This window comes from Anabrus simplex, chromosome 4, assembly GCF_040414725.1.
Source record: "Anabrus simplex isolate iqAnaSimp1 chromosome 4, ASM4041472v1, whole genome shotgun sequence".
Classification (NCBI taxonomy): Eukaryota; Metazoa; Arthropoda; class Insecta; order Orthoptera; family Tettigoniidae; genus Anabrus; species Anabrus simplex.
Genome location: NC_090268.1, coordinates 393967473 through 393984905, shown reverse-complemented (window position 1 = coordinate 393984905; position 17433 = coordinate 393967473). Strand labels below are relative to the sequence as shown.

Genomic DNA, 17433 nt, shown 5'->3' with positions numbered 1-17433 from the left:
TTGTATTACTTCCTAAGTCTGACTCGTGTTCTGAAATTAACCATTTGAAAGAAATTGAATGCGGTAAAATGTCACAAAAATTGAACACACAACTCGACATTGCTTCCGGAAATTTTAGTAGACTGAGTCGAATGTCAAATAGAATCGAATTCGTAACACAGAATAGCCACTCAGAAAATCGTATAATTGTATAACTTTGCACTGTCGAATGTCACTGGGATTTATTTTTATTAACATTCTGTCGAGTGAAATTACTTCTTTGAGTGCACGGTCTGTGATGCAAATCATTCTGAGGCCATTTATATAATCATTCTCATCTGTGCAGAAGATGTGTGTATAACTCAAACACGTCCAGGGTGCGAGTGCAGATTATATAAGCTCGACCAACGCTCATATCTCGTGAACTTCTAGACCATCCAGATCATCCAGACCGTCTAGACCTCCATCGGAAGCCGTCCAAGCGTCGAACGAGAACACCAGTCGGACCACAACGAACCTTGCCAGCCCGGGGCGAAGACAAGGCGTATCCAGTATATCTTCTGTACAGAGGTGATGTGAAATTTGGACCTTCCTTGTTGTTAATAAATTCATCAGCTCTTTTTGAATTCCATTATACGTATTTCAAGCAAACTTCTCCCTCTCTGTAACTCTCCAGATACGCACACGCCCTGCGTTGGTCTTATGCTCGTCTAGCCACAAAGTGACAAAGTTACGGTTCCAGTATATTTATAGGATAACAAAACACGCTATCACATTGTGTACTAAACTCATGTTCAACACTTTGAAAGACTGGAAGTTCATATTCACAGGATATGTTCATGATTATGTTCTGCAGAAACCATTAACAATTCAGTCACCTAGGTTCAGTATGTACTGTTGCTTAGTACGCACTGGGTCCTCCATGCGCACTTATAACTTGCCCCATGCGTGATAGCATCGACGCGTATAAGGCGCGAATGGCGTCGTGTTTTATAGCCATTCATGCTGCACTGACATGTTTCCACAGTTCATCTTTGGTAGTTGGCATTGGGTCACAGCGCCATACCCCGTCGTTTCACCATATCCCACACATTTTCGATTGGCGACAAATCCGGTAATCGAGCGGGCCAGGGCAACAGTCTGACATCCTGTGACAACAAGAAGGCACGTGTTCGTGCAGCAACATGTGGTCGCGCGTTATCCTGCTGAAATATGGCGTCTGGTGTGTAGTGTAGAAAGGGTAGGCTACGGGTCGCAGGATGTCATTCACGTAGGTCAAACTGGTAACAGTGTCCTGGACACGCACCAACTGTGATTTGTGGTTGTACCCAATACCACCCCACACCATACGGCCTTGAGTTGGCGCTGTATATCTTGTGCGAATGCAGTCAATGTGAAGCCTCCCCCACCCCATCTCCAGCGAACCAAAATGCGGCCATCATTTTCAAAGAAGCAGAACGTGGATTCGTCAGAAAACACTATCTGCTGCCATTCCTGTCCCCAGTGACGTCGTTCCATATTCCATTGCAGTCCAGCACGTTTTATGCACATTAGTCAAAGGTAGGCGGAGAATTGGACGACGCACCGGTAACCCGGACCGTAATAAACGGTGACGCACTGTCACTCCTGATAGTGTACGATGTGTTACACTGTTCCACTGTTGCGCCTGAGCCGAGGAGGACTCAGATTTGTCCTGCAATGCCATTCGTATGAGGTGTCGATCTTCTCGAGGGTGGTCTGGTTGGTGCGACCAGACCCATCTCGTCGTGTTCTACGGCCTTCTGTGAACCATTCTGTACACACCTGTTGCACTGCCGACACACTTCGTCCCACACGAGCAGCAATTTACCGGATGGATGCATCACGTACTCTCGTGCCAACAATGCGCCCTCTTTCAAACTCACTCATTTGACGGTACGATTCACGCATATCTCTGCGAGGTATCTTGCATATCTGCTAAAGTCAAAATGATCCATTACCTTCGGTTTATAGCGATAGCGAGAGCCGCAGGCAAATTTTATCAGTGAGTAATGGTACGCCGAGATATCGATGTGGACCTTGAACCTGCTAAACGTTTCTTCAGAACATACTAGTTCACATGTCCTGTGAATATGAACTTCCTATCTGTAGTCTTTCAGGGTGTTCTGGTGTATTTTGTATTTTTAAATAACCTAATAACCACCCGAGTTATTTTGCACAAATATAGAAGACAAGAAAAGAAATACATTTTCCCTAGCTTGTAATTCCAGTTCGACATCCGAGGGTGAGAGCCAGTGAAGGTATCATGTACTGATACAGTATTTAGGCCTTCTCTTGTGCTTTAGAAAACCGATAGTGGGGACTGAAAGAACACGGTCATTAGTCAGCTGTTCTCCACCAAAATAAGACGCAGTTTCATATGCATGACAGCAGCCCCGCACAATTTAACGAGGACCTGTCTTACATAGTCAAGCGAAATTAATATTATTCGTCATCATCATCATCATAATCATCATCACTAACAATGGCCTTAGTTACTGCTTGCAGGCATTTAGGCTTAGACTTTTCGTTTTACTATACTAGAGGTTGAATAACTAATTTTGTAGTCTGTGACCTGCCGAGTTGTAATATACTTTGTTGGATAAACATTAAATATGTCACCAGATATATTCTACCCTACAGTACGACATCGTATGACATGATATGAATACAATTTCATTCGTCCCTTCAAATGTTCACTTACCTTTGAATCAGCTCTGGAGAATGATATTCGGTCACTGATAAACATATGGATCTTGCATTTTACTAGAGATACAGTATTTCTTAAAAAATGTGCGTAAGAAGGGTAATGTAATTTAATTATAATATTGGGACAACACATTATATTTATTTAATTTACACAATTCTGCAACATTTATCTACGCAACAGCCACACAAAGTGATCTTTTACTTTATGAGTGAGATATTTACGGAATATTGAAACGAGTGACAAAAAATTAGTGACTGTCGCGTAGAATATTTCATATCATACTATGGTGAATTTACTCATTTTAATTAAATACTAAATTATAAATAATTTGACACATCACCAAGAAAATCACCCATGTTTGACACACTCGTGCTGCTATAAAAATATGAGAGATGTGTAAATAGAGTTATGATGTACCACGCGAGTAGCAGAGCTTCTTGGATTACATGGATGTCAGTTTGTATTCGGCAGTCTGTGGGTTCGAATCCAACTGTCCGCAGCCTTGAAAATGGTTTTCTGCGTTTTCCCAATTTTACACAACAGGTAAATTTTGGGGCCGTATCTCAGGTAAGGCCATGTTATTTTTTTCCTTCCCACTCCTAGGCCTTTTACTGTCCCATCGTGACATAAAAATGGAGTTATGTTGTAATAAAACGTCAAAACTAATGTTACTTGAAGCAGCGAACTGTCCACTAAGCTACCAGAGTCGTAAATATGATCTCTCGGTCCTGAAGTAATGATGGTAATACGAACTGTATGATATATTATGTGATATTTATAGATCGGAAATTAAATATACTAACATTAGTTATCATTGTGATGGCGGCAGATTTCTTGATCTGGGAATGCAGAAAATCCATCTTTAGTGTAGGTTGGTACGGAGCCATAGTGCCGCAATCAGGCGAAGAAGCAATTCAAAAAGGTTACGTTTGGTGTTCACAGATTCATAATCTGTCCGACTGTCCTTTTTTACATTACTGCGAAGCAGAGCTCAACCATTTAGAGATGATTTCTACTAAACGAGTGCCGGAAGTACTTACAGTACCTACAGTTAGAGGCGGCAAATTATCGATAGTAATCGCCATCGATATTTTCCAATATTATAAGCTCTACTATCGATAGTAATCGATAGTTTTCGAGCAGTGGAACGGATCATATCATTATGCCCGAAAATAGAACATTTATTGAACACAATGCACAAAAAATCAGTAGAAAGCACAACTATTTTATGCTATGTAATTTATGAAATTCAAATCGGAATCGCTCATAAATCTCTTCAGTGGCACGTCGGAGACATTCTCGGGCTGCACACTCTTGCCCATAACGTGACCGCCAGAGAAATTCTCGTTCAGTTGCAGTGTTCATTTTGCGATCGGCCGACATTTTCTCGGGCATTGTAATATCTTTTGAAAAAAAATTCACAGCAATCTCAACAGACGGCAGGAGAGTTTTCAATTGCTTTCATGAAGTCTTTTACCTAAAATGTGCCTTATCTTCTCTCGCCTACATATAGTCACTGACAACATATAAATCTCATGTTTTGTCCCGTATTGGCGTCAACTAAACCAAGGTTAGGTTGAATGGAGCCCACCTTCCAAAATGCTACATGGTCCTTCTGCCGGCACTGAAGTCGCAGGCACGCAGAGATACTTAAAAGCACACCTATGAATGGGAACAAACTCCTCACCAGTTAACTGCAAACAGCTGTACAATTTCTGTTAGCGCGAAAAATAAGCCAATGAGGGGAGAAAAATAGTATCGTTGACTATCGATAATAAGCAACTGACTATAGATGTATGACGATTGTGTTCGCTATCGTTAACTATCGATAGCGCTATCGATAGTTTTTCGCCTCTACCAAATGTCTATTTCCTTACTCTTTTGAGTACGGAAAGTGGATAATTATGTCATAGTGTGATATAAAATATATATACAATTCAATACATTGCTTCGTTAGGAAGGAAGAGGGACGAATGGCTTCTAGGACTACGATCTGTCTTCTAGTCTGAAGTTCAGTTTGTTTGCAATAGCAGATAAAAATTGTACTTCTTCCTTCAAATCTTCGTCATGCTCCAGACGGAAATTCCGGAATATCTGAAAGATACAAAACACTAGTATTTAGTAATATTCGACAAATACTAAACTGGGCTATGTAAGGACGACTATATTGGCATAGAAAACGTTTTGTCATGATCATGCATTACGCGTGTAACCATTTATAGCGCAAAGGGCTTGCACGGAACTTGTGCCGAGACGTCACACCAAGAAAAACATAGCTAACATAATTAATATCACCAGGACAACAACGGCACGAACCTAAACGTGCCACAAAATAAATAGCTACAGTGATATAAGAGATAGTGGCCAAGCATAATGCCACGAGGCAAGCCCAGAAACAGAAGAAAGAATGGTGGAAAAACCATAACAGTAGTAGTACTATTCAACCCCTCCATGTAAGTGCAGTACAGCACGTTAGAATCCTCCGAGACTAATAGTGAGTATATCAAGGATCATATAAGAGAAATAGATCCGTCACTCCTGTATAATATAGTTCACTGAGAAAACAGGTCATGGAAGCTATAGTGGCCCCTGTATCTCCGCCAACATAAGGAAATAAATACCACGATAATACCTCGTAATAAACTTGATAATAACAGTTGTTACTTTGTTAAAATTTTAATTGTGATAGAGATAATGATTGCATTTCGGTAGGAAAGTTGTATCTAAAGCTTCTCTCGTGTCTTTTACTTGAAAAGCAAATTGCAATTATCGTATTTGTATGTTGGCAATACTACTATAATGCTAGCTTGTATCGTTGTTTCACCGTTCGCATTTTAATGTACATTTACATCTATTAAATAATAAAAGCAACATTGATTACTGAAAAGATTAATGCAATTCATATAAAACCCCAAAACGCCAATATTTGCCTAAATCACGATCTAACGTAACCTCATTCTTTCGCTCGTTCGTTAAACCCTTCCCACGACTTTTATGTATGGGAATGGAAAACAGGAGAAAGAAAGGAAGAAGTAAAACACAGCATAATGCACATAGTTTATATTTTGAATTTTATTCCAAACAGCAGGTAAGAAGCACAATCACACACACGTTTACTCTCAACAGCTAGGTAGTTCAATGTGAAATACGTTCATGATCATAATACTATTTCTTCACACTAAGAACGCGTATAATTGTAATTTCACTCCATACTCTCAAAAAACTGGATCAAAAATCTCGTTCAATGCGAAAGAATCTCAACAAATTTTCGTCTAACAAGCACTATTACTTACCGTACGACCAAGTTCCCTTCACGCGCAACGATTACAGTGTTGTGTTTTGAATTTGCTATACCGCGCAACTGAATGTGTAATGCCAACCACTGCCTACTAAATTAACCCTCTATAAGATAATTTTAGTTTTCACTAGTTGGCGGAGATTGAGGAGCCCATCTCGGAACTGCTTCGGACGCTCCCTATGAAGTGTCACCCCCTTGGATTATATCTCAAAACGGTTGGAGTAAGGCGTGTAAGAAAAACCTTCGAGACACATCGAATCACTCTCCATTTCCCTTCACCAAGATAAAAGAAGAGAAGAGCTATGGAAAAGTCAGACACCACAGGACGACACAGGCGGCATCTGTGATCTCCTTGGGCTAAGTTTGCGTGTACAATCGTGGTACAATTAGAAGTCAAAGGCGGCCATGATAGCCATGTCAATGAGTACGCATATGTGTCAGAAAGCAAGAAATTCGTCAGAATAGCGAACCAGATAGAGTAAGAGCAGGTCAGATTTGGCACAAAACTTGAAACATAACAATTATTTCATTGATTACGATTCGTAACGGTAACACAAAATGTTCCTCTTTTTCCTTCTGGGTGGAAGAATGGTGAATTGATATCATATATTCTTATTTCCACTCTTTATCCAGCAGTGACAGAATAAGTAATTGCGTTTCTTTAATATAAATTTAATTACAGGTATCAATTGGATAATTTTAAGGTAACTTTCAAGATTTAACCACAAATTGTAAAACAAGCTCGCCTCTGTGGTGTAGTGGTTAGTGTGATTAGCTGCCACTCCTGGAGGCCCGGGTTCGATTCCCGGTTCTGCCACGAAATTTGAAAAGTGGTACGAGGGCTGGAACGGGGTCCACTCAGCCTCGGGAGGTCAACTGAGTAGAGGTGGGTTCGATTCCCACCACAACCATCCTGGAAGTGGTTTTCCGTGGTTTCCCACTTCTCCTCCAGGCAAATGCCGGGGTGGTACCTAACTTAAGGCCACGGCCGCTTCCTTCCCACTTCCTTGTCTATCCCTTCCAATCTTCCCATCCCCCCACAAGGCGCCTGTTCAGCATAGCAGGTGAGGCCGCCTGGGCGAGATACTGGTCATCATCCGCAGTTGTATCCCCAACCCAGAATCTGAAGCTCCAGGACACTGCCCTTGAGGCGGTAGAGGTGGGATCACTCGCTCAGTCCGACGGAAAAACCGACCCTGGAGGGTAACCAGATTAAGAAGAAGAAGATTGTAAGAAAATAATCTGTATTGTGTATGTCCATTTGTGTGTATTCTGATATATCCATTAAATGTTCCTATCTTCTGGCTAGTAAGTTCAATATATCATACGCGTGCCTTCGTATATTCCTCTCTCTAGTGGCAATAGTTAATTTTTAGGAACTAGGGGTATTGTTGTTGGGGTTAGACAGACAGTGTTCATAACCCTATTACACAAGGTATTGTAACCTATGTTCTCGAAATCTCATTAAAAGTATGAAAATACTTACGTTTGCAATTAGTGCTGCTGCCTCCAGCTCAGCGAACCGTCTTCCGAGACACATTCTAGGTCCAAATCCAAATGGCAAATATGCGAACGGATGCGCTGTCTGCAGTTGATCACCATCCTTCAGCCATCTTTCAGGGATGAACTTTTGAGGCTCTGGGAAATTTTCTTCAAGATTGCACACTACCTTCTGGTCCATGATGAGGTTAATCTGTGAGGGAAAGGATATAAAAGAGATTGAGTCATTTTCGGATCTTGTCATAACAGAACATATTAACTTCCAACGGATGATTCCCGAACTGCAGAAGAAGACGAATTAAAATTTAGAAATTATTGACCACATGGGTTCTGACTCAATTGCTAAATGGTTAGCGTGCTGGCTTTTGGTCCAAAGTTTCCAGGATTCGATTCCAGACCGGGTCGGGGATTTTAAACTTCATTTGTTAATTACGATGACTCGGGGTCTGGGTGAGTGTGCTGCCTTCATCATAGGTAGGGCCCCTTCCTCATAGACACGCGTCAACTCGAAAGGCCTGCACTAGACCTCTTCGAAGACCACACCCTATCGTTTCTAACAGAGAAATAAGAGATATTTACAATATGATACGAAAGTTGAAAACTAGAAAGCAGCTGGAGTAGATAAAGTTTCTGGGGGTTTATTAAAGGTAATCGGTTAGGATATTAGTACCGTAAAACTGTGTAAGACATAAATGGTCGGAAATTGTATTTTCTGTTACTTTTGTTTTATGTTACTTTGGAATAGGACAAATAACATACTTATTTAAATATTAAAGTTTGGGCTCCTTCTCCTAAATTGCCATTTCCAGCGTCAATAAAATTATTTACAACCTAGAATGTAGTGCCTTATACTGCGATTTTTCATACCGATTTTCATTAAATTCTATTCAATTTTCTCAAGGCTCGGCGTTGAAATGACCTTAGCAAACAATCGAAAGTCATGAATATCTCTGCTATCGTAGTCGGTACGATAAAAATATATATGAGCAGGACTGTGTGGCTGAGACTGTTGAGGCAACCCTACTTGGCAGGTTCTATCCTGGCTCAGTCCGATGGTATTGGAAGGTGCTCAAATTGGTCAGCCTCGTGTCAGTACGTTTACTGGCTCATAAAAGAATTCCTGCGGGACAAAATTACAGCATTTCGGCATGTCCGAAAACCGTAAAGAAGTAGTTAGTGGGACCTAAAGCAAATGCGAGGGTGACCCAGAAAATAATGCACCACCATTCTTCCTAAGCCCTCAACAATGGTACGAATGGGAAACTTTATATATGAATTCGTTGAAATTTTCAGAGTGCGCGCGCAAAGTTCCTGTTTCTTCCCACAGATAGCGTACTTGCAGCAATGGTTTCAATCTGGGTTCTGTAAGTGATGTACGTCATAAGCAGCGTGTCGTCATTGAATTCCTTACTGCGGAGCAAGAAACGGTTGGAAATATTTATGTGCAATTTATGGAGCATCAGCAGTCGATAGAAGAGAAGTACGGTCAGTCACTGGACACCGAGGTTGAGGCCATCTGAAAGAGGTTCTACAGAGTTCCAAGATTTGCAGCGGTTGGGGAGGCCACCCACGGTTGTCACACCTGACAAGATGCAGGGTGCTGATGTGCTCATTCGCAAGGACCGACGCGGAACGACTCGGCAGTTGGCGCGGGAGCTGTAAAATAGCAAAGTATGTGTGGGTGTAATCATGAGTGCTCTTGATTACGCAAGAAAGTGTTCACTATGTGTTCTGCACCGTCTTACGGAGGAACACAAAACTCTCAGGAAAAACATTTCTTCTGAGTTGCTGCAACGTTTTGAAGCTGAAGGGGAAGCCTTCTTTACGGATTGTAACAGATAATGGAATCTGGGTTCACCATTTTGAGCCGAAACAAAACGGCAAGGGATAAAATGGCGCCATCCCGACTCACCAGAGAAAAAAAAAAATCAAAGCAACTTCTTCCACTGGTAAGGTCATAATCACTGTGTTTGGAGTTTGTGATGGTGACATACCCATTGGTGTGATGCCGAAATGCACCACCGTTAATTTTGAGGCATATGTGAATACATTAACCAACTCAAGAAGCGCTTCCAGCGATTTGGACGCCATAACAAGCCAGGTGATTTTTTTGCTTCAACACGATAACGCACGCCCTCACACAAGTTTGAGGACATTGGACCACATCACAAAAAAGGGTTGGACAGTGTTACCCCATCCACCCTATAGCCCTGACTCAGACTCTCACTTGTTTGGGCCATGCAATTCGTGTGAGACATTTTTGAGGGTGACGAAGAGGTGATTCGCACAGTGAAGACATGGATTTGTGAATAGAACAAAGAGTGGTGCCGCCAGGGCATACACGCTTTTGTGTCTCGCTGGAGGAAAACCATAGAACGGGAAGGAGTTTAGGTGGAAAAATAATAAGGTAGAAGGAGCATAATTATTTCGTTTGTATAAATTTCGTTGTGTTCAATAAATAATTGTAGAGAACAAATTCGGTGCATTAGTTTCTGGGCTATCCTTGTAACATCATCATCATCATCATCATTATTATTATTATTATTATTATTATTATTATTATTATTATTATTATTATTATTATTATTAAATTGTATAAGAGATGAATGATCGGAAATATAGTTCTATATACATTTAGTAGCATTCATCGATGGGAGTATTAATAGCATGTATTTTTGAGAATTAAATTTTACGTTTCCCCTATTCTACCGTTTCACTCGATTGTACACAGTTCAGTAAATTCTCTTGAGACAATTTGTCGTGATGAGTGCACAGACAGACAGACAGACAGACAGACAGACAGACAGACAGACAGACAGACAGACAGACAGACAGACAGACAGACAGACAGACAGACAGAGCTAACGGAAAATTAAAAAAGAGCATTTGCTTGTTACTATGGACATGGGCGATCCAGAAATACCATTTTGCTTTCATTCATTTCATTCTCCGGTCGTTAGCCGGAAAATTACTTGACATGTGCATGTTTTTGTATTTATGCAACCCTGATATTGTTCCCCAGATCTTAACTGATCCAGAACAGTCAAAGAAGCTTCGATATTTTCGTAAAGGCCAATATATTTTGGAATATGCACTCTGAAATTTCAGGTGTGCTGTTCATATCAACTTACCCCTTTCGGAATTAGGTAGTTGCCGATGACCATATCAGCGGGCGTTTGCCTGAAGTTCCCAGCCGAGACGGGTGCAATTCTGTAAGACAAAATAAGGTACGTAATTGTCAATCACCATGAATGAACGGATTCTTTTTGCGCTAATGTGCAGCATATTTATAAACTGTATGATACCTGTGAATTTATAGCCTTCAGGGGTGAATGAATGATCGTAGATATTGTTTAAAATTCTAGAACATCCTGATTCTTCCCGGTTTAGTTAAACAGCCAATGCAGGAACCAATAGGCAAAAAGAAGTGAATTGTATGGCACTGAGGTACAGACTACTCCATAAAAAGTAATGTCGCTGAACCAACTGAAGTCGCCTACAACTCTTATTATTTTTCTACAGGATTGCGTAACAGAAGTCTTAATAGATTAAAAAATATGACTTTAATAATCTGACAAGTTGATACAGAGATTGTCTCTAAATCAGCGTGCATTTTGTCCAAAATGGCAAACCAAGTGATAGCAAAATTTTTTGGAAAAGTCACTGGTATAAGCGTGTTACGAGATACGTTAAATGACGATTGAAGAGAGCATAGATTACTTTAATTTTAGAAGTAAATTTAGTACTGTGGCAATGAAGACTTCCGCATAGTTTTCAGAAATAATGTTTAATTAATTAATTAATTAAAATAGTGATGTAGAACTTGCATTCTATTATAGCATTTCTCTATTAACTCTGTAGATAAATATTAAACACTGTGTGGGAAGAAATGGTAGAATTAATATCCACTATTTGTATTTTACGTACACTGTATTAAATTAAAATTACCGTAGTAATAAAAATAATACCTTGATGTTTCTTTGAGACAGGCTTTAAGGTATTTCATGTCTTCTAAGTTATTCGCAGTAATTTCTTGATCTTTTCTTGGCAAAATTCTTTTAAGTTCTTCATAAAGGATCTCTTGCTTATCCAGGTTCCTCGATAGAAAATGAGCTGCTTTTGCAGTTAAGTTAGCAGTCTGAAACAGAAAGGAATTTAATTATTTTATCTAATTTATTTCACACTGCCAGATTCTCCAATCGCAGTAGAGGGGGCAGTATTTAAATACATATACTTTGTATTCTGAAACTCAGTGTCTACTATTACGTTAGTAACAACCAAATTCACCTGATAACCTAACCCCATGGCAGTACAGCCGTGAAGGGCCTTGGCGTACCAAGCGACCGCTTCTGAGGCCAAAGGCCTGCGGAATACGACGTGTCGTGTCGTCCGCACGACGAATCCCCTCGGCTGTTATTTTTGGATTTCTAGACCGCAAATTCCCCTGACACTACATTATAATAATAAAGTTTACACTTACATGAGTATTTATGGACCATGAAAATTTATACATGTAAAATTACTTAATTTATATACATGTAAAAATGTGGAACACCCTACAGTATATTATAGGACTTTACCGCTATTAAATACATTTTAAGGATACACTCGGGGAATCTTCACTGAATTAAACTTTTCTTGTTCTCTTTTTACATAGGTTTGTGTTTAGATCGACTTTTCTGTACGGGAGTTGAAAGTGGACATTTTCATTATATCCCATTCATAAGTTATAAGTAACAATCATCGATATCGCGAGAATGATAGCTGAAAAACAAAACCAGGTTGGAACTATGGCAGGATGACACTCACAATACTGGGAGACAAGGGCTAAGGTGGGATTGACTTCACCGGCTTTGGTGTTGGGATCATGGAAGACGGTTGGAGCAGGATGTGTTACCGAGAAGAATAATGTTCTCGACCATGGAAGGTAAGACAAGAAGAAAGAGACTATAAGGAAGTGGAGATTGTTATCAGTGGAATACTGTGTAGGAGGGATACAGACTGGAAGGTGATTGAAGATTTAAATGAGACTATGGAGTGGGTATGTGGAAAACTGGGAGTGAAAATTTTAGATCCTAATGGGTGGGTAGGAGATAGGGATCAGCGCTCAGATGGCCTTCACTTGAACCGCAGGGGTACGTATAAGTTAGGAAATTTGTTTGGAAGTTTAATAGGAATGTACCTTCAGGGAAAAGGGGTTTTCTAAGGAGCGGTGATAAGGGTACAGAGATCTGGAAGTCAGGTAGGGATGACATAAAAGTGTTAGTGTTGAACTGTAGAAGTATTGTAAAGAAAGGAATCGAATTAAATAATTTAATAGATCGGTATTTACCAGATATTGTATTAGGGGTTGAATCAAGGCTGAGAAATGATATAATGGGTGCAGAAATTTTCTCACGGAACTGGAGTGTGTATCGGAGAGATAGGATAGGAATGGTGGGAGGGGGAGTATTCATTCTGGTGAAAGAAGGATTTGTGAGCTACGAAAAAGTTAAAGATGACAAACATGGAATTCTATGTGTAAGGCTCATTTCTGAAGATAATAGGCAACTTGATGTTTTTGGAATGTACACACCTCGAAAGGGTAGCGCTGATATGGTTTCAGAATTATTTGACAAGATAATCATCTATATGGGAAACGACATAGAAAGGAATGTGATTGTAGCGGTAGATCTGAATTTACCAAATGTCCATCGGGAAGGAAATGCGAACACAGGAAGCATGACCAACAAGTAGCAAATAAGCTAATATGGGTAGGACAGCTGATTCAGAAAGTGACGGAAACAAATTGAGGGAAAAATATCCTGGACGTGGTGGTGATAAAACCAGATGAGCTCTATAGAGAAACCGAAGTAATATATGGTATTGGTGATCATGAGGCTGTTTTTGTCGTAGTTAAAAACAAATGTGATAGTAAGTAAGGTTTTAAAAGTAGGTCTATTAGGCAGTACCATATGGATGATAAAGCAGGCAATGAGGCAGTTTAAATATGATCGGTGGCAAACGGTAAATAAGAACGTAAACAGACTCTGGGATGGGTTTAAAGCATTTGCTGAGAAATGTGTAAACAGGTCTGCACCTTTAAAGGTGGTTAGGAATGGTAAAGACCACCCTTATTACAATAGAGAAATAAAGATACTGAGAAGGAGGTGCAGATTGGAAAGAAATAGAGTTAGAAATGGCTGTGGATATAAGGAGAAATTGAAGGAACTTACTAGGAAATTGAATCTAGCAAAGAAGGCAGCTAAGGATAACATGATGGTAAGCATAATTAACAGTCATACACATTTTAGTGGAAACAGGTTCCAAGAAGGACATTCTAGGGATAATTGAAAAGGGGAGTGTGTATATGAGGATCTTCAAAATGCAGAAGTATTCAGTCAGCAGAATGTAAAGATTGTTGATTACAAGGATAATGTCCAGATAGAGGAGGTGACTAATAATAAAGAAGTATTAACATTTACATATGATAAGAATGGTATTTACAATAAGATAAAAAAGTTGAAAACTAGAAAAGCGGCTGGAATTGATAAGATTTATGGGGATATACCAATGAAAATGGGTTGGGACTATATCGCGATTGACCCGTCTAAAGCATTTGATAGGGTGGATCATGGGAGACTACTGGCAAAAAGGAGTGCAATTGGACTAGACAAAAGAGTGACTGAATGGGTTGCTATATTCCTAGAAAATAGGTCTCAGAGAAATAGAGTAGGCGAAGCTTTATCTGACCCTGTCATAATTAAAGGAGAATTTCTCAATGCAGTATTATGGGACCTTTATGTTTTCTTTTATATATAAATGATATGTGTAAAGGACTGGAATCCGAGGTAAGGCTTTTTGCGGATGATGTTATTCTGTATAGAGTAATAAATAAGTTACAAGATTGTGAGCAACTGCAACATGATCTCGGTAATGTTGTGTGATGGACGGCAATCAATGGTATGATGATAAATGGGGTTAAAAGTCAGGTTGTGAGTTTCATAAATAAGAAAAGTCCTCACATTTTTAATTACTGCGTTGATGGGGTGGAAGTTCCTTTTGGGGATCATTGTATCTTGGTGTTAATATAAGGAAATATCTTCATTGGGGTCACCACATAAATGGGATTGTAAATAAAGGATACAGATCTCTGCATATAGTTATGAGGGTGTTTAGGGGTTGTAGTAAGGATGTAAAGGAGAGGGCATATAAGTCTCTGGTAAGACCCCTACTAGAGTATGGCTCCAGTGTATGAGACCCTCACCAGGATTTCTTGATTCAAGAACTGGAAGAATTCCGAAGACAAGCAGCTCGATTTGTTCTGGGTGATTTCGGACAAAGGAGTAGCGTCACAAAAATGTTGCAAAGTTTGGGCTGGGAAGAACTGGGAAAAAGAAGACGAGCTGCTCGATTTAGTGGTATGTTCCGAGCTGTCAGCGTTGAGATGGCGTGGAATGACATTAGTAGACGAGTAAGTTTGAGTGGCTTCCTTAAAAGTAGGAAAGATCACATTATGAAGGTAAAGTTGGCATTCAAGATGGCAAATTTGGGCAAATATATAGGAAGGCGAGTTAGTGATTGGTAAAACTTACCAGGGGAGGTGTTCAATACATTTCCAATATCATTTAAATCATTTAAGAAAAGGCTAGGAAAACAACAGATAAGGAATCTGCCAGTAACAAAGCCCGATGGCACTAAAATTACTTCTAACCTAGAAAAATCAGAACTACTAGCAGACACATTAAAAGGTAATTTTAAACCCAATGATAATAGAATAAACCACCAACATGATAACACAGTAAATAATATAAAAAACAACTTTTACTCACCCCTAACCACTCATCAGTTCCCCCTTTTTAAACTATTGGAGATTAAAAAATCATTAAAAATGTACCGAACAATAAAGCCCCTGGCCAGATGAGATTAAATCGCCCCTACTAAAACATCTACACATAAAAAACGATCAACTTTCTAACACAAATATTTAATGCCATGTCAAAACTAGAGTACTTTCCACAACAGTGGAAAGTCACTAAAATCATATGCTTCCCTAAGCCAGGAAAAGACCCTAAAGACCCCGGTAATCACCGACCCAGAAATTAATTAAGCACCATCTCTAAAGTTTTTGAAAAGCAAATCTATTCACGAATGAAATATACTATCAACAATTACCTAATACACGAACAGATCGGGTTCAGACAAAATCACTCCACCACACAACAATTACTTCGGGTCACAGAAACCTTGACACATGGTTTTCAACATAATCAAGGAACACTAGCCATATTTTTGGACTATAAACAGGCCTCCGACCGAGTACATCACCCTAGCCTAATATACAAATTAATTAAACTACACTTACATCCCTCATACATTAACTTATACAAAACTACCTCACAAACCGATCTTTTTACATCACCACTCACGGTAAGAACTCACCTACTAGACCAATATATGCTGGAGTGCCCCAAGGCAGTATTTTGGGACCAATCCTGTTTCTCCAATATATAACTGACATTTCACGTTCAAACAACTGCAATATACGCCGATGACACTGCCCTTATGGCGAAAAGCCGAAACCTAGTCATTGCTACACAACACCTACAAGAACACCTACATTGACTCGAACTCTGGCTCACTAACTGGAAGATCCAAGTCAACCAGCAAAAAGCCAAGGCGGTAACTTATATTTCACACGGAAACGTAGACAACCCCAACAATACCTTAACTGCAATATACGCCGATGACACAGCCATTATGGCGAAAAGTCGAAACCTAGTCATTGCTACACAACTCATACAAGAAGACTTACATAGTCTCGAACCCTGGCTCACTAACTGGAAGATCCAACTTAACCTGCAAAAAGCCAAGGCGGTATATTTCACACGGAAACGTAGACAACACCAACAACACCTTACACTATACAACCAACCAATACAGCAAGTAAACAGCCACAAATACCTTGGAATAACACTAGACTCTAGGCTCAACGTACAGGAACACATTACTAACACCATCCAACGAGCCAGACCGCATACACTAATGCTTTACCCACTTATACATAAAAACAGTTCATTATCATAGAAAAATGTCGAACACATTTACACTACATTCATACGACCAGTCCTTCTCTATGCATACCCGGCCATTGGCTTCGTTCCCGTTACAGGTATACGACGACTTTAAAGCACACAGAACGGGATACTACACTTAGCAGTAGAAGACTATTCTATCCCCAGTGTACAGCTGCACGACATAACAATAGTACCTTGTATATTATACCACGTACACTCACTAACCACCAACTTCTACAACACTACACAACAACACGACAACCCTCTAATTAATACTTTAGGCCAATACGACCCAGAGAGAACCGACAAACATTTCAGACGGCGTAAATACATATTTATAGTTAAAGACATCCTCATCAACCCAGATTAAATATCTAGGAACGCGCACGACATATACAACACATACCGTACTTACATAAACCATCTACACACAAGATAAGGACCGTTTTTGCACCCTCTGCTATATCCCCCACCTCCACCACCATACAGAATGAAACACTGGTACTTGAGCTTGGGGCGGTTGCTCATAAAGATGCTGCGCAAATAACAACATCGCACACTTACACGAAACACTGATATCCAGTACACTTGTGTAAGTCACTGCATTACGACGTCGGTTAAGACCCCCAGCAAAATTCCGAACGCAGGGGGCATGGTTAGTACCTGGATGGATGACTACCAGAACTATCACAGCCGATATACATGTAAAACCCGCTGTGTCAGTCAAGTGAATGTAAATCGACACCCTGGTCACACACACACACACACACACACACACACACACACACACACACACACACACACACACACACATTAATTGCAGACAAGCACACTTACATAAAACACACACATAACTGAAAAAATGCAATCAA

General features: G+C 40.0%; 1 protein-coding gene across 6 annotated transcripts in view; it reads right to left on the bottom strand.

The window, feature by feature from the left end:
• Positions 1 to 2823: 2823 nt before the first annotated feature.
• LOC136872036 (probable cytochrome P450 49a1) overlaps positions 2824 to 17433 on the bottom strand; it is a 334038-nt gene continuing 319428 nt past the window's right edge. For all 6 annotated transcript variants that reach the window (XM_068227313.1, XM_068227312.1, XM_068227311.1 and 3 more), the window contains exons 9-12: positions 11474 to 11643; positions 10637 to 10715; positions 7492 to 7698; positions 2824 to 4801 (exon numbers count right to left, since the gene is read on the bottom strand). In XM_068227313.1, the coding sequence (XP_068083414.1) occupies positions 4694 to 4801; positions 7492 to 7698; positions 10637 to 10715; positions 11474 to 11643 (564 nt within the window). In that variant the 3' untranslated portion in view covers positions 2824 to 4693. The remainder of the gene's footprint in view (positions 4802 to 7491; positions 7699 to 10636; positions 10716 to 11473; positions 11644 to 17433) is intronic.